Source organism: Crocodylus siamensis, chromosome 6, assembly GCF_052110815.1.
Source record: "Crocodylus siamensis isolate JL-2025a chromosome 6, ASM5211081v1, whole genome shotgun sequence".
NCBI classification, from domain to species: domain Eukaryota; kingdom Metazoa; phylum Chordata; order Crocodylia; family Crocodylidae; genus Crocodylus; species Crocodylus siamensis.
The window spans coordinates 26,938,756-26,958,961 of NC_143400.1; the positions used below are offsets into that span (position 1 = coordinate 26,938,756).

Consider the following 20,206-nt stretch of genomic DNA (forward strand, 5'->3'; position numbering starts at 1 on the left):
GCGAGGTGTATGTTTGCTCGTGTGTGTGGGAGGGGGTGTACGTGTGTGTTTGCACATGTATCTGGGGTGTGGGGGGTGCGTGCGTGTGACATTTACCTGCGTGTACGTGTGTGCACGTGTATCTGGGGGGTGCTGCACATGCGTGTTTGGAGTGTGCCTGTTGGGGGGGGTTACCCTTAGGTTGTGTGTGGACATGTCAGATTTCCCCCAGATACACGTGTGTGTTTTGTGATGAGGGTTACCCTTAGATCCTGTGTTTGCGTGTCAGAGAGCGCGGAGGTGCATGCGCCCATGTGCACGGGGTGTTTGGGTTCATGTGTGAAATTTACCCTGGACACGTGTGCATGTACGTGTGTTTTTCGGGAGGGTTACCCTTGTGTGAGAGAGAGGGAGTGCGTGTGTGTGTGTGTGTGTGTATGTTTCGGGACGGGGGGTAACCACATGTGACGTGTGTCAGGGCAAGGAGTGTGCTGTCGAGCACGTGGAGGTGTGTAAAACCTACCTAGGTGCATGCATTTTGGTGGGGCGATTCCCTGTAGGTGACCTATAGATGTGTAGGTACGGACCTCAGTCGGGTGGCAGTGGAGAGCTGGAGGCAGAGGCTGACCGACGCGCACAATCCTGGCCGTGGCCGTGGCCGTGCCTGCTTTGGGTCGGCTGCCCGCGCCAGGCGGCGGTGGCGGCAGCCAAGCAGAAGCTGCTGCCGGGCCTAGGGGAAAAGTGCGTGTGGTGCTCCTCGTTGTGGCCGTCCGGCGCCCATGCCCAGGTTGCCCTGTGACTCCTTTCCATTGCCCCCACAGCCCCTCGGGGCGGCGCCGGTGGGGGTGCTGACAGTGGTGCAGGGCTGCGGGCGGCCAGTCTACTGGGCTGTGTGTGTAAGTCCTAGCTGTGTGGCCTGCGGACCCAAATAATTGCCCACCCTTTTTGCTGGGGCCATGCCAGGCTCTTGGCGGGGGCTGTGGAGTGGGCTACCCCAAGTTTTGCCATACCGGCCCCCCCCATAACCCCACTCCCAGTGGCTCTTCCTGGCACATGGGTGGAAGCGGGGTGCAGCCCACCTACCCTGCCCCTCGTAGATTAGGGGGACATATGGCCTCCCTCTCCCCTGACGAGCCGTGGCTCCATCCCACATGCCGGCCGGCCCTGGCTGGACTGCGCGTGCCCCTGCCTCCTTCCCTTGCTCCAGGGGACATTGATCTGCCCCCCATGCCCCTTCCCTCCTCACTCCCCGTCCGGCACAACAGATTTACCAGCTGGATGCAACTGTATTGGAAATCAGACTGGTATTGGCCGATACACCTCCTTAAAGATCAGCTGTCAGTATTGGTCCCCAGAATCTCTATCAGTGCACCCCTAGTGGGGAGAACCAGCAGCGCAAGGGGGCACTGCCAGGACTAAAGGGGCTGTGGGGTAAGCCAGCAGGCCTGGCAGGGGTAGGGCAGGGGTGTGCAGGTGGGTAGCTTGGGCCATGTGGGGTTGCGGGGGGGGGCACATGGTGGTGGTTGCAGCCCTCCAACACCCAATCTCCCAGTTTGGGGCTCCTGAGCTGGGGGATTGGTAGGGACAGGCTTAATTTGCAGAGCCCAGGGGTTAATTTCACAGGCCCGCCACTGCCCTGGGATCTGTTCCGTTCTTCTTGCACCCCGCTTGGCTGGGCCAGTGGGGATGGTGCACTGGGGATGTGCTGCAGGAGCTGGGCCAGGAGGCTGCTGCTTTTTATTCTTTGTCCCCCAAGGGCTGGAGGAGAAGCACACCGTGGGAGTCTGCTGCTTTTATTTTTTTTCTTTTTCTTCCCCAAGAGTCGAGCGCCTGGGAGGCTGCTGTTTTCGACTCCCGCTTGGAGCAGGAGGCAGTGGAACGGACACACAGGGAAGCTGTGAACTCTTCTGCACTGGAGACGTTCAAGAAGAGGTTGGTCAGCCACTGGTTGGGGATGTTCCAGTGCTCATGCTGAGACTCAGCACTAGAAGGTCTTGCTCCTCTGGCTTAGCATCAGACCGATGCTGTATTGGGGTCAGGAATTAATTTTCCTCTGGTCAGATTGGTACAGACTGAGAGGGTTGCCTTCCTCTGCAGTGGGGCATGGCTCTGCCTGGGATCTTGCAGCAGTTGCTGAGGGGCTGCACCGGGGCAGTGCCAGCTGGCACTCTGCAACCTGGCAGTCCTGTGTTGCCATCCAAACCCCTGTCCTTCTGTTCCAAGGCTCCGGTAGAGCTTGTCACAATTTGCTCTTGGATGGGAAGGCTTCTCGCCTTTTCTGCTTCTAACCAGGAAGTCCCCCTTTTTTTTTCCTCCCCCACCCCAACAAAATCGCGGGGCTTGCTTGCTTTTTTTTCATGGAAAACACTCTATTTCTTGCCTTCCGTGAAAAAAATGCAATTGCAAATTGAGTCAGTTGTGTTTTCATGCATCTCAAATTTTACTTCAGCCTCCGGACATCACATTCAAGTCTACAAAAAATGCCAAAGAGTGCAAAAGTGACCCCTAAAGACCGTGTTGCTCAGTTTGGCAAGGATAAATTTCACACTGACGGGAGTGTGCTGTTCTGCACTGCATGCCGCAAGGCTGTAGATCACATTCGCAAACAGTCGATTGTCGAGCACATGGAAAGCACTAAGCACAAACAGAATGAAAAGAGACGACGACAAGACGCTGAAACAGCAGGCCCATCAAAATCAGCAAAGAAACAGTGCACTGGGACTGCAGCAGTCGAGCGCTCTACAGTTGCCAAAGACCACCGGCATACCCTCATTTTGGATTTTGTTCGAATGTGCTTAAAAGCAAACTTTCCTCTGCATAAAATGGATTTACCTGTTGTTAGGGATTTTTTGAGCAAGCACGTGAAGGGAGGCGGTGCCATTCCCAAGTCAGATCAGTTGTATTCCCACCTACCAGCTCTTTTTGAAGAGGAAAAACAGCGCCTTCTTCGTGACTTTGAGGGAAACTTCATTGCTGTGATCGCCAACGAACCAACTGACTTCCAAAATAGATCCATTTTCAACATTTTATTTCAGGTGCTCAGGGTACATCCTCCGAGGCATGCCGACATTCCCGCACCGCAGCTGGTAAAGACGGTGTGCCTGGGGAAGGTGAATCATGCCACCATTTCCCAAGCCTTGATTTCTTGCATGGTGGAATTCAGCATCCCACTTGAGCGAATATTGGCATTTGTAACCGACAGTGGGAGCTACATGGCAAAGGCTTGGAACGATGTGCTTTGCACTCTGTGGTCCAACTGTGTGCACATATGTTGCTATGCCCATATAGTTGCTCTGGCAGGAGATACCTGGCGAGATGCCTTCAAGCAAGTGGATCGCTTTGTTGCTTTGATGAAGTCACTTCTAGCGAAAGCTCCAGCTCGTGCACAGTTCTTGAGATACCTGAAGGAACAGAGTGTGGGTTCACCAACACTTCCACCGGAACCAGTTGTGACCAGGTGGAAAACATGGTTCAACTGTGTGGAGTACCATGCACGGTACTACCAGCTCTACCATGGGTTCGTGGAGCACGAACGAACGGAACAAGGGGATACATCTATTCTGCAGGAACTAGCCAGCCTGTTAGCATTAGAAGACCTGCACACTGACCTGAAGTACATTGCAGAGAGCTGTGGATGCCTGGTGACAGCACTCGACATTTTACAGTCCCAAAAATGCCAAATACACAAAGTATACAACACTATCCTGGATTTAATTTCACGGCTGGAGAATCTTGCAGTATCAACTGCTAATGCAAAAGGGTCCACAGCTGCTCAAAGTGCTGCTGATAAGCTGAGACAGTACAACGTGAAAAGCAAACAGCCAGCAATTGATTTTCTCTGTGCTGTTCGTGCGCTAGATCCGAAACAAATCGGTGCTGTTTATACAGATTATGAAACTGTTAAACCGGAATTAAAGCTGTCCAACGAATGCAACGTGGAATGGCCTGTGTATTTGGGGATCGTCAAAGACGGGTTTGCAGACATCGAGGATCCTATTCAGTTCTGGATGGCTATTGAAGATCGCATTCCCAACCTGGCAAAGTATGCGGTGGTTCTCCTGCAACTGACTGTCAATTCAGCTGACGTGGAAAGAAGTTTCAGCAAACTTGGGGTGCTCTTCAGTGCTCAGCGCCAGCGCCTGAAAGAAGAAAATGTGGCTGGGATGCTGCAGCTCTACTTTAACAGCCCAGAGTAACTTAGAAAATGATTGAATTTTCTGTGCATTTGAAAAAAACATTTTAGATAGCCCAGGGCTCTAATCCAAAGGTTAGCCTGAGAACTTTCTGTATGCTGAAGAGGGAGAATACCTGGTATTAGCCCCTGTACCTGAAAAGCCCAGCCAGCAAGTATTTGCTGCAGAGGCCAGGGCTGCTGCAAAGGTTGAACCCCTTCCCTCACCTCACACATTAACCCATTCCCTGCCTGCCTTGTGGCAGGCACTCACTTTGGGGGAGATTCCACTCCCTTGGGCCCCCTCATCAGCCTCCCTCTTATTTGTACCTGCTCTCCAGTCTCCTCCCAGCCAGCGTGTCTCTATCCTACAAGGCACCAAGATTTCTGCCCCCACCCTGGTACACGTGCACCCATCCACCCACCTACGACATGGCCTCCTAGCATTGTGGAGTGGATGCTACAGAGAGGGTGAGTCCAGTGCAGGTTGTGGGGGCTGTGGTTGCAGGGGGTGAGGAGCTGGGAGAGAGACAGTATTGAGGGTGGTGGGGGAAACAGCTCCTGGGCTTGGCAAGGATCAGCAGCAAAATGGGGCAGGCCCCCTGTGACCCTAGCTGGCACTAGGGCAGCTCCCGAGCAGGAAGGTAGCTGTGGGGAGCAGCTGCCTCGGGGCAGGCACAGGCATCCTACCCTCTTATCTCAGTAGCTGAGCAGGATGGAAGTCCCAAGCCTGGCACTGCTACTGCCTGGAGCATCCCCTGCCAGCCTGAAGTGAGCAGGGCCCAGGGAATGGGGACACTAGAGTCACGGAGTCACAGAGCAGTGGGGCTGCAAGGGAGCTGCAGAGGTCCCATCCAGTCTGGCCCCTGCCTGAGGCAGCACCCACCCTGTCCAAACCGTCCCAGATAACACCCATCATCTGAAGTCTACATAAGATACTGTCAGCCCTGGCACAGCACAGACATCGCACTTTACCCTGCCCCAGGGAAAGCAGAGGGACCACAGCAACCAGCATCCTGCTGCTTTGCTAATACATGCTCCAGAGATGCCAGGCAGAGGCTGTTCTTCTGCTCCAGAGGAAAGCAATGCCCCCCACGTGTATGAATCTGACCCAGGGCGGGAAGAGGGGGCAGTGGGGAGAGTCCTTCCTGACTCCCAATACAGCACCTCTCTGACCCTGAGCAGAGGGGCAAGATACTCTTGCTGAAAGTGTCCGGGTTTGGTCTTAGCAGAAGCATTTATTATTGTTAATACAAACACACAGTTTCTAATGTAGCAAATTAATTCTACATGTACAAGTATATACACACACTTTATAACCTTTACGACCTAGTAAATTATACATACGCACACAAGTGCACGCACGCACTTTATAACATGGCAAATTACATATATATGTGTATGTGTGCATGTCTAAAGGGGCAGGGACTTTATAACTAACAAATCATATATATTACAAACCTACATACACACACTGTATAAGTATAGCAAATTAACTATGCACATGCATGAAAACATGAACATACACAAAATAAACACCAAAAAAAAAAGACAAATAATCCAAAGATGTTTGATTCATCCTGTAGTCATTAGAATATTATATCCCTCATTCAGATTCATAAAATTCAGCTTTTGACAGCATCCTGAGAGCACATCCAACACTTCCCTGGCATTTATGCCTATGAGCAGAGAGATGTAGGCAGCTGTGCTAGTCTAATATCAGGTAGAAGGCAGGGCAGATTTGCACCTTATAGACCTAGACACCCATGTATCTCTATCTGGAGGCTGCAAGTGGGAGAGGAGCAGTGGAGAAAACCCCGGTCAGACCCAGTCACCCTCCCTTCCAGCCTCTGCTCCCTGCCGCTGTGGCACAGGCCTCGATGTACCGGTCTGTGATGTGGGCCAAGCCCAGCAAACAGAGCTACACACCCCCTGGGCGAGGGGGGCAACTAAGGGCCCAGCACTGATCACTTGGCACAACCAAAAATCACAACAGGGATGGGAGTGAGGATCGGGTGGAAAATGAGTGCACCGAGGGGGGACATGGAGCAGAGCTCATGGGATGGTGCTACCTGGCCTTGCACGAGTCCAGGGAGCCAGTGCACACGCACAGGACACAGGCCTGTTTGACACAGTGGGGGCATGGGCCTCAGCCTGTAGAGCAACAGACAGCACTACATACACACCTACACACATTACATATATGTATATGTGCATGTATGTATGTGTGTGTGCATATATATGTGTGTGTGGGTTCAGGTGTGTATGTGTAGACACATGCATACACACACTCACATAAGCAGCACAAGCTTTGGTGGGTTGAAGGCACTTCACTGAATGCTTTTGCAGGAGGTGAGAGATGAGCTTCAGCCACAAAAGCTGGAAAGAGAGATAGACATATACCTATACAGTGTATGCACACTGACATGGACACATGTATGCATGTGTGCACTCAGAAATGCACAGAGGCACATGGGTACCTGAGCAGACAGGGATATGTGCTCCTGGACACATGCAGGTGCATGTACACACACACACATGGGCATGTAGCCAGGGGGCACATACATGCATGCATGGGCTTATACCCAGGGGGTGTGCGCACACGTGTATGGACGTGCACCCAGGGGTATATAGGCAGTCCTTGGACTTATGACACAATTGGTTCCTGAAAATTGTGTCTTAAGTCGAAATGTTGCAATTGGGAACCAATTTTCTCATAAGAAACAATGTTATAAGTGGGGAATTGGTTCCAGAACCAAGGCCAACACCCTGTTTTTACTAAAAATACCCCAGAACTTTGCATGCGATCAATTAGAGATGAGTTACATAGCTACATTAATGTATTTATATTGTAAAGAGCAATCATACTGATATGGAAGGACTTCGTTGAGGTGACTTTGCTGGACTTTTTGAAGGGCTCTTGGCTGGAGTCTTCTCAGCAGTCCTGGCTGCAGGTTTTTCTGGAGTCTCGTCTGCTTTCTTAAAGAAAGCGTCCAAGGAAGTTTGGACAGACGTTCTCCAGGGAGATGGGCGACCCAGCAAACGTGTTTGCTGGCATGGCGTCGCATCGGATCAAGCATTGTGAAGTGGAAACTGAGGTCAGAAAGTTGAAGCAGGGTGTCAATTTATAAATGTTGTAAGTGCAAAACATTGTAACTCAAAACATTGTAAGTTGAGGACTGCCTGTACATACACACATCTGCATGGGCTTGCACCCAAGTGGCACGCACACACACGCACGCATGCACACACGTGTGCACAGGCATGCAGACACATGCATTCCCTTGCCCAGGGGCACACACCCAGGGCGCATGTACGCAGGGGCAGGGAGCGAGCAGGAACAACCAACCACCCTGCACGTGGTGCTTCTTTGTGTCCAGGCCGCGCCAGCCCTCGGGCCATAGCAGCAGGGGCCGGGCTTCTGCAAGGGGTGGAGGCCCTCCTCCCCTAGCCCACCCCTCCCCCCTCGGGCCGGCTTCATTGGGACCCCCCCCCAGCAGCGCATCCCTCCCATAGTGCCCCGCGCGCACGCACACACACACACACACTCACATGAACACGCACGCACAGCGTGGCTCCGAGCTTTGCGGGGAGAAGGTAAGAGCAGGGCCGGGCGGGGGGAGCTGGGGGATGAAGGCCTGGCCCGGGAGGGGGGGCGCAGGCAGAACAAAGGTGCCTATGCACCCAGTGTCTGTGCGGGGGTGCACCTGAAGGGGGGTGAGATTTACCTCAGATGCACACGCGTGTGTGTCTTGGAGGACTGGGGTGGGGGGGCGGGTTACCCCCAGGTAACTATGTTTGTGTAAGAAAGTGACCTCAGATGCATGTGTGTGTGCATGTGTGTAAGAAATTTACCTCCAATGTGTGTGTGTGTGTCTTAGAGGACTGGGGGGGGGTTTCCCTTAGGTAATGTGTGTGTGTGTAAGAAATTTACCTGGGGGGGTTAGCTCAGGTAGGTGGGTGTGTTTTGGTGAGGTGTAATGCTTAGGTAACCTGTCCACTGCCATTGAGGGGGGACATGAGTTATAGATGGAGAGGGAGAAATTGAGAGAGAGTGATAGAGAAATGGAGAGACCGAGAGAAGAGAGAGCGGGACATTGAGGGAGAAAAGGAGATACTGAGGGAGAGGGAGTGATTTTACACACACACACACACACACACACACACACACACACACACACACACACTTTGAGAGAGGGGACTGAGGGAGAGTGAACAAGAAGTTGCAACATTTTGGAAGAGATTTGGAGAGAAAGAAAATTTGGGATAGAAAGACATGGGGGGGCAACATTGAAAGAAAGAGAGAAACTGGGAATGATTGAGAGAAACTGAGAGTGATAGAGAAACACGGCGAGATTTTGAGAGATTCACCTACAGACAATCGACTTGCTGCAATAACCTGTACTTCCAAAACCTCCTCTCCCTGCAGGGGACCGCAGCCGGGCACCTCGGGCTGACGTTAACCCGGATTGCACCAAGCATCCAAATACCGTGCTTTGCCAAGCAAGCTCACGCCTCCCACTAAAGACAGACACCCCCATCTCTGGACGGGTAAATTTACCCCCGTCTTTTTTTCCAATTTCCAATTGTTTTACATGGCTACCATAACTGATACAACAATGTTTATGGTTACTAAAGGTTTTGATGTTATTTTAATACAGAATCTGTTACCTATGTGTATGAAAAATTTGCTCTTGGTACTTAAGGCTGTGCTGTTTTAAATTGGTAGTGCACAATCTGGCAGAGTTTGGTAACTGCTGGTCTAAGGACATAGGCAGATGTAGGTACATTTTCTGAAAGGCCCCTTAAAAAGATGCTGATGGGTATAGTAGAGCAAGCATTGACGGCATCCTCATCAAATAAAGCACACTCTTCTCATTGAATGCCTCTCCCTTCTCATCATGGTCATTTCAGGACTGGCTCAGCAATGAGGGGTGGGCACGGAGACCATGATCTCTGGCACGGTGGTGACTCACTCGCTGCAGCCTGGCACCCCCTGTCTGGCTGCCCTTCCACCCCCCAGAAGCAGGGCTCCCCTCAGACTGACCTGACTGCTTTCAGTGAACGGTGCCATGACTGGGAGGAAGGCTTGACACTTTCTAAAGGTGTGAGAGGTGTGCTTAGCCACCTCTGGTTTTGTGCAAATAGGGGGCAATTGAATTTCCATGCCCGTTATGGTCTGTTCTCAGAAAATGTGGCTGTTGGCTTGATTTTTTTCATGAATGGTTGCCTAGGTACCCGTCATTCTTGCCTTATAACCAGAAGCTCCCTCCACAGCCAGCAGCCAGAATCTTCCTGGGCCTGTTGTCTGTACCTTGCACCCCACGGGAAGCGCACCATGCCCTTGCGGAGACCGATGACCGGCAGGAAGAAGCAGGAGCCACAGAGGGGCCGGCTACTTGCCCGGCCTGATTATCAGCGAAGGCTGAGGATCTATGCTCGCGCCCAACTGCACCTGATGCATCAACTCTCCGCCATTGCACTGTCCATCAGTAACATGATCCAGCAGCTGGGCATCCTTTACCTAGCCACGCAACGCACCCAGTGCCCAACACTCTCCCTGGGCTCTGCATCCAGCGGCCAGGTGGCTGATGAGGAAAAAGCCATCCTGGATGCCGCGGAAGCTGGGGTGCTCTGGCATCACCTACAGACTGTCGACCGACAATTATGGGCACACACCAGCAGCACAGACTGGTGGGAACGGATAGTCCTTTCCACCTGGGAAGACAAACACTGGCTGGAAACCTTTCGCATGAGCCGAGCCACATTCATGCACATTGTCACCAAGCTGTCCCCATATATCACACGCCAGAACACTGTCATGCGGCGGCCCCTCAGTCCAGAGAAGAGGGTGGCCATTGCTGTCTTAAGGCTGGCCACCCCGACCAGCCTCCGTTTAATCTCAAACCAGTTTGGTGTGGGAATGGCTACGGCTGGAGTAGCCGTCCGGGAAGTCTGCCGGCTCCTTCACAACGTAATGGCAAACAGCTTCATCTGCCTGGAGAACCCACAGGAGGTGATCGATGGCTTTTGCAGCATGGGCTTTCCCAACTGTGTGGGAGCACTGGGCAGCACCCACATTCCTGTGCGGGCCCAGGGCACTCAGGCAAATGTAAACCGCAAGGGCCCTGCCTCCATCATCCTCCAGGCCGTTGTTGACCATCGAGGCAGATTCACAAACATTTTCACCGAGTGGGAGGGGACCGCCCATGATGCCGAAGTGCTTCGGAGCTCTCCCCTCCCTGACTTGATGGAGAGCGGAAAGTATGCTCCTGAGATACCCGAAGTGGACATTTGCGGCATTGTGACCTCCCCTGTCTTGATTGCCGACCCAGCTTACCCGCTCCTGCCCTGGCTGATGAAGCCCTACAGGGGTGAACTGGACCATCGTAAGGAGCAGTTTAATGACTGCCTCAACAAGTGCCGCGCAACACTAGAGGGTGCCTTTGAGCGCCTCAGGGCACGCTGGCAAGCTCTGAGTGTGCCCCTAGAGATGGACAAGGAGAACATTAAAAGAGTGATTGTGGCAGCATGCGTGCTCCACAACATGTGCGAGAGCAGGGGGGAAGTATTTAGTGAATCCTGGACCGAGGAGGTACGGCGGAGTGAGAAAAACCCCCAGCGCAAAGTCACGCAGGGAAAGGATAGCGGAGTGTGTGATAGCCCCTGCATCGAGGAAGGCCCTGAAGATGAAGATGCTAGCCGCATTCGTGATGCTCTGGCCGAGCACCTCCTCACTATCTTGCACAGTGAGGAGGGGGAGTAGGGCCGTGGTGCGGTGTGCGCTGGTGGCCCTGCCTGCTCCATGGCCTGACAAGGGCAGTTTTTTGCAAGTGATGCAACACAGTTCACTTGTCAATTTGTAAAGTTGTCAAAGCGTATTTTTTTAATAAAGTTAGAGCTATCTATTCTGGCTGACTGGTACAGAAAACATCCCCTTCTGCTGAATAACACGAACCAGAGAACGCTAGGTGCGTGCAGGGAAGTGTCTGAGAAAGGAGAATAGACTCTAGAAGGGACCCCTCTTATAACAAGTCTCCCCCTTCGGGAAGCATAAGTCCCTGCATCTGCAGCATGTCTGGAGCCCCTCTTATGCTCTACCTAGCTCCAAAGTTGGTCTGCAGGCCCTGGCAGGGCTGAGTCCCTTCGCCAAAGCAGGACCCACATCAGGGGAGCTTAAGAGTTAGTTAAAGCAATCTGGTAATTACAGACTAGGTCCCTGCTGTGTTTAATTCTGCTACAGGGAAATCCATAACCCTCCTAATTCCATAAAAAACCTGATGGGGGGGTGGGCATTGCTTCCTGGCAATGCAGGATGGGTCTGATTCTGAGGAGATGGGCGACATGGTCTACCTAGCTTGGAAGGAGTGGCCAGGCACATATACAGGGGCCGCATTTTTTGGTTGATCACCCTCCTTTATGCAAGAGGTCTTGGGGGGTTAGCTCCCCCCCCATGGGATGGTGCTGACCAGAAGCAGAGGCACCCAATGTGGGGTGTTGGGACAACTGCCCCGTGCCAGCTGCCAGCCACCTTTCATGGTTGTCACAACCCTATATATGGATTCTGGGGTTCTCCCGTGTTTCCACATCCCCCAATGCAGAGGGTACCTGGGGCGCTCCCAGCCATGGAGCACTTAGACACCTCCCCACTCCACCATGTTTGCAGTGCCCGGACCAGCCCCAGCCCCCTCCCCACTAGCCGCAAGCCACGACCAGGAAGTGGCCACTAGCTCCTGCCCCAGGATCCTAGAGCAAATGAACTCTTCAGGTGGCTGACTGGCAGGGGAGAGGGAACACCCACGGTTTGTGGACAGCCCACAAACCTCCCCTCTCTTGCCCACCTGGAACACAGTGGTCCATGGACCACCAGGACACGTGTCCCACCTCCCTGTCACCGGCTGTACCTCATTCTCTACCCCAAAAAATATTTAAAAGTAGTACATTTTCAGAAGGACATAAAAATGATCTTAAAAATATAGATTCTAGGTGGAAAAAAACTCCCCAAAATTACCTTTGCAAGTTAAGTCATAACACATACAAAGGGAGTTTCCACAGGTGCAATCCACGCACAAGTACTGCTCCATTCAGACTCCAATCAGACCCTTAATTAGGTATTAATGAACCAAATAAGTCTATCTATTGGGGCACCTGCATACAATCGATGTCATACATGGAAACAGCTCTATCCATACAGCTATGGGGGTTCCTGGATTCCCCCTGGATCATGGGAGTCTGCTGGGGGTCTGAGGAGCTGCACAGGGTCTTGGGTGGGAGAGGAGGTGCCTATTTTTGGGGAGGTGCAGAGGCAGTACAGTGATCTGTGGGGCATTCCCCATTGCCCCCCCCCACATGCAGGGGATCTGGGGGGCTGCATGGGGTCTTGAGGGGGTTCCCCATTTCAGGGGGCACAGTAGCTGTGCAGCTGTCAGGGAGCAGAGGTATTCCCTGCTGTCCCCTGACGTACAGGGGATCTGGGTGGGATTGCTGCTGGGGGTTTGCATTGCATTGTGGGAGGGGATGCCCACTTTTGGGAGGCTGCAGTGGCTGCATGGTAAATGGAGGTAGGTGGGGGTCCCTGCTGCCCCCCCATGTGCAGGGCATCTCCCAGGAGTCTGGGAGGCTGAGTGAGGTCTTGGGTGGGCAGCCCTATTTTGGGGGAGGGTGGTAAGTGGGAACACAACTGGTTTGACTTGGGAATAGCACCACCTTCCTTCACGTACTCGCTCAAAAAATCCCTGACAAACAGGTAAATCCATTTTATGCAGAGGCAAGTCGGTGTTTAAACATATTTAAACAAAATCCACAATGAGGGTATCACAGTGGACTTCGGCCACTGCACTGCACTCAAATGCTGCAGTCCCAACGCACCATTTCCTTACTGATGGTGATGGCCCTGCCATTTCAGCATCTTCTCTTAGCTGCTTCTCATTCTGTTTGTGCTTAGTGCTTCCAATGTGCTCCACAATCACCTGCTTTTGAATGTGATCCATAGCCTTGCTACACGCAGTACAGAACAGCGCAGTCCTGTCAGTGTGAAATGTATTCTTGTCAAATGCAGTGACACAGTCTTAAGGGGTGAATCTTCTGTTCTTTGGCATCTTTTCTAGAATAGGATGCGATGTCTGGAGCCTGGAGTAAAATAGGAGATGCATTAAGACATGAGGCCCTGTATGTAGGGACAGACTGAATTCATGTCTACTTTTTTCCCTGCCCCACAGAAAGCATAGAATCAAGTGCTTTCCATGAAATAATGCAAGCAAGCACTGCAATATGGTTAGGGGGGAGGGGGGGAGGGGAAAAAGACTTCCCGGTTCCAAGCAGAGAAGGTCAGAAACCTTCCCACTGTAGAGCAAATTGCAGCAAGCCCTATCGGAGCCTTGGAACATGAAAGTGGGGGCAACACAGGGCTGCCGGATGCCCACTGGCACTGCCTGCAAGGCTTGCCCCAGTGCAGCCACTCAGCACCTGCTGCAAGATCCCAGGCAGAAGCCACGCTACCGCTGCAGAGAAAGACAAACTCCCCCAGTCTGTACCAACCTAACCAGGGGCAAATTCATTCCCAACCCCAATGCAGTATCGGTCTGACCCTGAGCCAGAGGGACAAGACCCTGTAGCCAACACCCTCCCAGACTAAGTCTTGTAGGAGCATTGGCACATCCGCCACCAACCTCTTTTTGAACCACTCCAGTGCGGGACAGTTCAAAGCTTCCTTGGGTGTCCATCCCACTGCTCCTTTCTCCAACTAGGAGATAGTAACAGCCAGGAGCACCTGAGCAGATGCTTTCTCCCTCAACCCTTGGGGAAGAACAAGAAAAAATATAATAGCAACAGACTTCCACCATGCGCTTCTCTCCAGCCCCTTTGGGGAGAAAGAATGAAAACCAGCAGCCTCCCAGACCTGCTTCCTCCAACCCACCCTTGCCCATGCAGTGCCCACACACCATTCCCATTGGCTTGGCTTGGGTGGGTGCAGCAAGGGCAGAATGGAGCCCAGGGGTGCAGTGAGCTGGCAAAATTAAGGCCTGGGATCTGAAAATTGAGCCTGTCCCTACTGATTGCCTGGCTCAGGAGCCCTGAGCAGGGTTTTTGGGTCCTAGAGGGCTGCAGTTTCCCACCTCACCACATGTGGCCCAAGCTGCCTACCCGTACACCCCTGCCCTGCACCCTGCCAGCCCTTTTCCACCTCCCCCAGGCCTGGCAGTGTCACCCCCTGCCCTGCTAGGTCTCTCTGCAAGCTGTCCCCCACCTTAGCCATGGCAGTGTCACCTGCACCCAACCCAAAGGGCCCACCCCACAGCCCTGCCAAAGCCTCTCATTGTCAACCTGCAGGCCCCTGCCCATCCCAACCCTGCCAGAGAAGCCCCCCAGCTGTCCCCACCCCCTACCTACCCCAAAGGCTGCAGGAGGCAAAGCTAGTCTGAACCAGTCCTGGCTGGTCTCCAATTCTCAGGCCTAACCACTACCCTCTCCCCCACCAGACAAGGATTAGGGTTTTGTATCCTTTTTGCAAGCAGCTCCTTGCAGGCTGCGCTTCTGCCAGCTTGCAGAGAGCTGTTTAGAAAAGGTGAACCCTGTGGTTTCCCCACTTTAAAGGATGTAAAACATGGGTTTTCCCCTTTGAAGGGGAAAATTCGCATTCTTCTGCAGGAAATGGAAAAGCAGGATGCCTCCTAATTAGTCTGCTCCATAGTTCAAGACACATGTAGATGTGGCCTATCATGCTCAGTCTCCTTCTTTTGCTCTGTGAGCATATTCTGGGTTTTTTTTCCTTAATTTAAACAAACAATAGAAGGGAAGTACATGCTATTGTGTATCGTCTTTACATTTTTACAAGTATTCCAATAAAAATAATTTCTCCCCACATAAAGCTCTGAATTTGTTTGAATGCAACATTTAAACCACATGAAGTGTGCTGCAGTTCGTTTTTACCCCCCTAATCAAACAGTTCAGTTCAAATACTCATGGCAATTCAGGCATAAAATTAACATGGGGGAACTTTTTTAGTTTTGTTTACTAAACAGAAAAGTCAAATAGACGTGTTAAATCAGATCACACTGTACTTAGGGCATCGGAAAATTTTCCAGAAAAATTCACATCTCTGCCCCAAAGATTGTAAATGCCTAGGAAAACACCCGGGAGAAATGAGATTTAAAATTGCCCTAGCTCTTTTCACCTTGTCTCTTGCAGGGTACAATTTCCAGGCCTAGAAAAAGAACAAAGATGTGCTCACAGGAAGTAAGTGCCTAGGAAGCCCCCAAGGAAAGGCATATTCTGTAGAGGGCAAAAAAAAGCTCTGGAAAGGCTTTGTTCTGCACATCCTGGGAAAAGCCCCCAAAAGAAAAATGTCAAACGTGGTGAAGGAGGCACAGCTTTCCCCAGTTTCCATATCACAGCCATTCCCCATGAGCCCCTGGCTCTCTATAGGGAAACCCACGCCCCCTACCCCTAAGTGATACGTGCACAAACCTCCTAAATCACCCAAAACATTATGAGGCTTTTGGGGCTCAGGAATACTGAGACAGTGGGAGGTTATGCTCAGGGGATTACAGGCAAAGCTGAGTGGAGCAGGTGCTGGAGACATTAGGGATTTCCGATAGGAAAATGAAACATCCCACCCTGCAGCCAACAGCTGGTCCAGCGAAGTGCCTGGTGTGGACTCGGCTCTGCTAAAGCATGAGGGTGCCCGTCTGCTTCAGCCCATGCATGTCACTGAAGAGGTGCTGCAGGTAAGCCATGCCAGCACCAGGAGACACTGGACCAGGAGAACCGGGAAAGCTGTTTTCAGAGCAACCCCGTGCCCAAGACAGGGTGACCCCACGTATGTATTTATGGATGTCTTCACATCCTGCCCTACGCAGAGGGCTCATGGCAGCTGCCATCAAAGAAGCAAACGAGGATTTCTCAAACACTCAAGAACAGCAAGGAAACCCTTCCACTAAGCCACCCCCATCTCAATACTGGAAACCTTTACAATCCCTGCCCCACTTACATTCATGGGCCCCCCAGCTCCTACCACCTCACCTTGCCTCTCCTGCAGAGCGGCTATGACTTTCACCCCTCTCCCCAAAAGCCACACCTTTCTCCTTCTGCTCATCTCAGCAACCACAAGAGTCATTTCAAAGAACCTTAAGAGAAAAGTAAAAGGACCCTCTCCTCTCCTCACCTGGGACAATGCACAACAACCACAGCTCCTGAAGCACACTAGTCCCCCAAGTCCCTGGTGCAGCTTGTAACCCCAACCCCAGCCTGTTTAGAAGACTGCTGGAAAGAAATTCCCAACCCCACTGTCATTCAAAACCAATACCTGACAACTGTGAAATGGGGAGAGCATATCAAGCCAGGTACTACATCTGTCTTACATTTACCCCACTTCATGGAACAGATAAGAGGCGAAGGAAAGAGCTGACAGAAACCCATGTCAGTGGTGAGGGTCTGGGCTGTGAGTTTTCTGGTGTCTGGTGAGCTCAGAGCTAGGTCTGAAGCTCTTCCCACACTGGGAGCCGTGGTGTGGATGTGCTAGTGCACTTGGATGTGGGACAGTTGTTTAAAACTCCTGCATTCAGCACAAATGCAATATGGCTTCTCACCCGTGTACACACACTGGTGGACTTGAAGGTGGGATAAGTTACTAAAGCTTTTCCCACACTTACTGCAAAGAAGTGGCCTACCCCCTGTGTGAATGCGCTGGTGGGCTCGGAAGGTGGATGATGCACTAAAGCTCTTCCCGCACCTGTTGCGGAGAAATGGCCTTTCCACAGCATGGATGCACTGCTGGACTTTAGAGGTGGCACAGTAGTCTAAATTTCTGTGCACATTGGGTGAAGTGAAATGGCTTCTCCCCCATGTGCACATGTTGGTGGACTCGGAGGTGGGACGGACGAATAAAGCCCCTCCCACATTTGGTGCAGTGCTGCAGGTTCTCCCGTGTGGAGATGCTGGTGGGCTTGGAGGTACAGTGGGTGGGTGAAGCTCTTTCTGCACTCACAGCAGATGGGAGCTATCTCCCTCTTATGCTTCCCCGTGTGCACCCTGAGCTCCTTTTGGCCCATAAAGCTTTCACCACACTCTCCGCATATATACAGCTCTTCCCCACTGCCAGTGGTGCTCTCATGGCTCCCTGAGTCTCTCTGCCCCTTGAATCCTTCCCTGCACATGAGGTTCTTTTGGTGCTTGGCTGTTTTCTCTCCCCATTGTGCAGAAAGCTGGTTTCTGGTTGGAACCAAGTCCAGGGGTACAGGCTGATCCTTAGGAGGCTGCTGTTCAGCTCTGCTCAGGCTCCCAACACCTACTAGGTGAAGAAGGGAACCCACAGATTAGTCCCTGTGCTGCCAGCAAAGGGAAAGCCGTGCTCAACTACTTGGCTGTGATGGGCCCCAGGGAAGGGCCAGGACTCAGCACTTAGGCAACAAGTACAGTTGCAAGTGATACCACTGCTGGGTACACCAGGCCAGCTCTGGGCATTGCGCTAATGTACCATAGTGTACAGTCTGAGTTCCAGTAGTTCTGTCCCAAATCCACTTGGGTCAAGAGACCTCACAGCAGTAAGAACCAGTCTCTGTCCTGGGTGGCAGCACCAGCAGAGGCAATGACAGGTCCCAGCTGCCTCCAATCACTGCTCTAATTCATGTGCCCCTTTTAAGTGGGTACCCATGTCTACCTTAGTTGCTCACCACTCATTACACAACTGGAAGATAAATATCACTTGGACCCTCTCAGGAGAAAGCCATGTGGAATAGTAGCCTTGACTTGTCCATCTCTAGAGCTGGGGGGGCAAGAGGCATCTGCCTAAGGGACAGGCAAAGCTCTTGAAGGGTTCAACTACCCCTTTGCTGAGCTGGGTCCTAGGGAAGATGGTGGCAAGTTTCCCCACCCAGTCAGGCTGCTGCCATGCTATGCATCCATGATTTTGCCAGCAAGGTCCCCTTCTCAAGCTCTTGGCCTCTGGCAGTCCTGAGAACAGCATGAGGACAAGGCTGAACCGGAAATGTCTAGGTGAGGACTTCAGCAGTCATGTGTGTGTAGGGCATGCCCCTTTGGGACAGACAGCAGTTGTACTATCATGGATTGTGGTATTCTCCAATTTAAAAAAAAAACAAACACCCAATTTTTGGTTAAAAGAAAGTAAACCCAAAACCAAATTTTTCCATGATTTAAATGAAACACTGCTAATGTATAGATATGTATATAGTGCTGTTTCATTTTGGCAAAATGTAGATTTGGGGTTACGTTTTTTTAAAACCAATTTTTTTTTTTTAAATCAGAAAAAAACAGGATCCCTGACTATCAGCAAGTCTTAAGGGCTGCTGGGAACAGAAAGAAAAGCCAAACTATGCCAACCATCATCCCCCAAAGAAATGTGTGGTAAAGGGACTATTTGCAGCTGATGAGCCGGGCTGGACATGAGCTCACCAGCTCTTTCTGAAAAAAGCAGAGCTCTGCTTATTTCCTCAAGCAGAAACTTCTGTGCAAGCAGGTAAGAAGCCCAGGGAGTCTTCCTCTGTCACCAAGTGCAGGCTGTCCTCCATGTCAGGACAATCTGCAGCAGGATAAAGTATTTGAGATAAACCTGCAGGTAGACTCTGGGTCTCAGGGGGCAGAGTTTTGCCACTCAGGGCCCAAGAATGCAGCAGACAGAAGGAAACTAAGTTGCAAACCATGAAGAGTTTACAGCCCTGGGAGCAGGAAAGTTTGGGAATGCCACCCACATCACTGAGCCATAAGATACAGACCAAGATGCTGATTTAATGCTCCCCTTCTTCCCCTGCCTCTTAGGAAGGAAAATACCTGTTCCACCTATGCAGTACAAACCAGGAGCAGTGGGTGGGAGGTGCACCAGCCTTCCTATAGTATAGTCACTAACAAGTGCTGGAGCTTTTTGTCACCAGGGGACAATACAGGTCCTGTCATGCCCCGCCCAAAAGTACAGTAACATGTATGGTCAGTCCAGGCTGGGGTATGAACTCCCAGATTATTGATTGATGAAGGAAGTTCCAGCACATGCTACTAGAGAGTAACCCAATTTGGTCCTCATACTGAGACATAATTTTTGGTTTGACCCCAGCTCTATAGGGCTTCCTTGTGGGTACACCACAACTTCTTGAGTAGAGCACTAGTGCTTGGCTTTCAAGGTATCCCTTTCTCTCTGTATGTAGGACGGTAACAGGAGACACTGCTGAAGATCTGAATTTGGGCATCATGCCCTAAGAGCTCTAAAAGTGGAAAAATAACATAGGAGCTGCCTGGGCTCACATCACTCAACAGCAGAGACTGGGAACACACACACACCTGGACAGCAAAGATCCGGGTAAGCCGTTTGAGGCCACTGACTCAGGATGGCACATCACTGGTGGGCTGGATGGTACCCGTTCCCCAGTCGGTCTAGGCAGGGGGTAGTTCGCAGAGGTGAGGCTAGGGGAACTGCCAGGACTCACCTGGAAATGGGTCCTCAGACCACGTGTTTCCTCCATGATACACATTGTCATGGACCCAGAGCTCCGCTGCCCTGTGCTGGACGTGGCAGATCAATGCTGGAGCGGGACCTTGACATCCCACGCAGGGAAATGCACAGAGGACGACTGTGTTTGGTTACCCGCCACCCAACTCCCAAGTGACATTTGGAAAATGGATCCAACAGTCAAACACTTTAAGGGGGGCTTGATTAACTCAAGGAGCGGGCGCTCCAGACAGGAACCTTCAACAGGGCACTTGCATGATACATAAAGCGCCAACCACTCGGAAGTACAGGAGGCAGAAAACTTCAAGCAGCAGCACGGAGATTGAGCTGCGAGAGCCCTTCCCCCGGCTCCAGCGCCTCCGAGGAGCCCCGGCGCCCTGCGGCCGGCTCCAGCATCTCCACTGGGCGCAGGCCCGCTCCTACCTGCACCGCCCTCAGCTCCGGAAGGGGCGAGACAGGAAGGGCCAAGCGGCGCCGGAAGAAGTGGGACAAGAAGGGCCAAGCGGCCCGGCCGGAAGCGGTGGTAGAGGAAGGGTCCGGTCGCGCCGGAAGTGGCTTCGATACTTCCGGCCAATGACGCTGGGTCTGGCGTGAGGAGTACG

The 20,206-nt window shown here is 52.1% G+C and overlaps 3 protein-coding genes across 10 annotated transcripts in view; 2 read left to right on the forward strand and 1 right to left on the reverse strand.

The window, feature by feature from the left end:
* Positions 1–20,206, forward strand: part of LOC149861918 (uncharacterized) — a 65,648-nt gene that overhangs the window by 5,671 nt on the left and 39,771 nt on the right. Inside the window, exons 6-8 of the mRNA XM_090053845.1 lie at positions 1,310–1,410; positions 1,800–1,911; positions 19,895–20,194. Coding sequence (XP_089909971.1) covers positions 1,310–1,410; positions 1,800–1,911; positions 19,895–20,194 — 513 coding nt within the window. The remainder of the gene's footprint in view (positions 1–1,309; positions 1,411–1,799; positions 1,912–19,894; positions 20,195–20,206) is intronic.
* On the forward strand, positions 4–11,058 carry LOC149861919 (uncharacterized). Of its 5 annotated transcripts, none has more exons than XM_090054670.1 (4): positions 51–487; positions 1,800–1,911; positions 8,580–8,701; positions 9,385–11,058. In XM_090054670.1, the coding sequence occupies exon 4, from the start codon at positions 9,489–9,491 to the stop codon at positions 10,914–10,916; it is 1,428 nt and encodes a 475-aa protein (XP_089910796.1). In that variant the 5' UTR covers positions 51–487; positions 1,800–1,911; positions 8,580–8,701; positions 9,385–9,488; the 3' UTR covers positions 10,917–11,058. The 5 variants fall into 5 exon arrangements, with proteins under 5 accessions (XP_089910794.1, XP_089910796.1, XP_089910798.1 ...); XM_090054672.1 differs by having other exon boundaries at positions 9,428–11,058; XM_090054668.1 differs by lacking the exons at positions 8,580–8,701; positions 9,385–11,058 and adding an exon at positions 2,429–7,243 and having other exon boundaries at positions 4–487.
* LOC149861920 (uncharacterized) overlaps positions 12,892–20,206 on the reverse strand; it is a 31,734-nt gene continuing 24,419 nt past the window's right edge. The window contains exons 1-3 of one of the 4 annotated variants that reach the window (XR_016443227.1): positions 20,028–20,142; positions 13,819–13,945; positions 12,892–13,279 (exon numbers count right to left, since the gene is read on the reverse strand). The gene's annotated coding sequence lies outside the window, so the exon portion shown is untranslated. Of the gene's footprint in view, positions 13,280–13,818; positions 13,946–19,435; positions 19,454–19,581; positions 20,143–20,206 lie in introns of those variants that run through there. The other 3 variants (XR_016443226.1, XR_016443228.1, XM_090054764.1) reach the window with 3 other exon arrangements.

Excerpts from the sequence above, each read along its gene's own strand:
- LOC149861919 (XM_090054668.1), top strand. The coding sequence starts at position 2,460 with ATGCCAAAGAGTGCAAAAGTGACCCCTAAAGACCGTGTTGCTCAGTTT.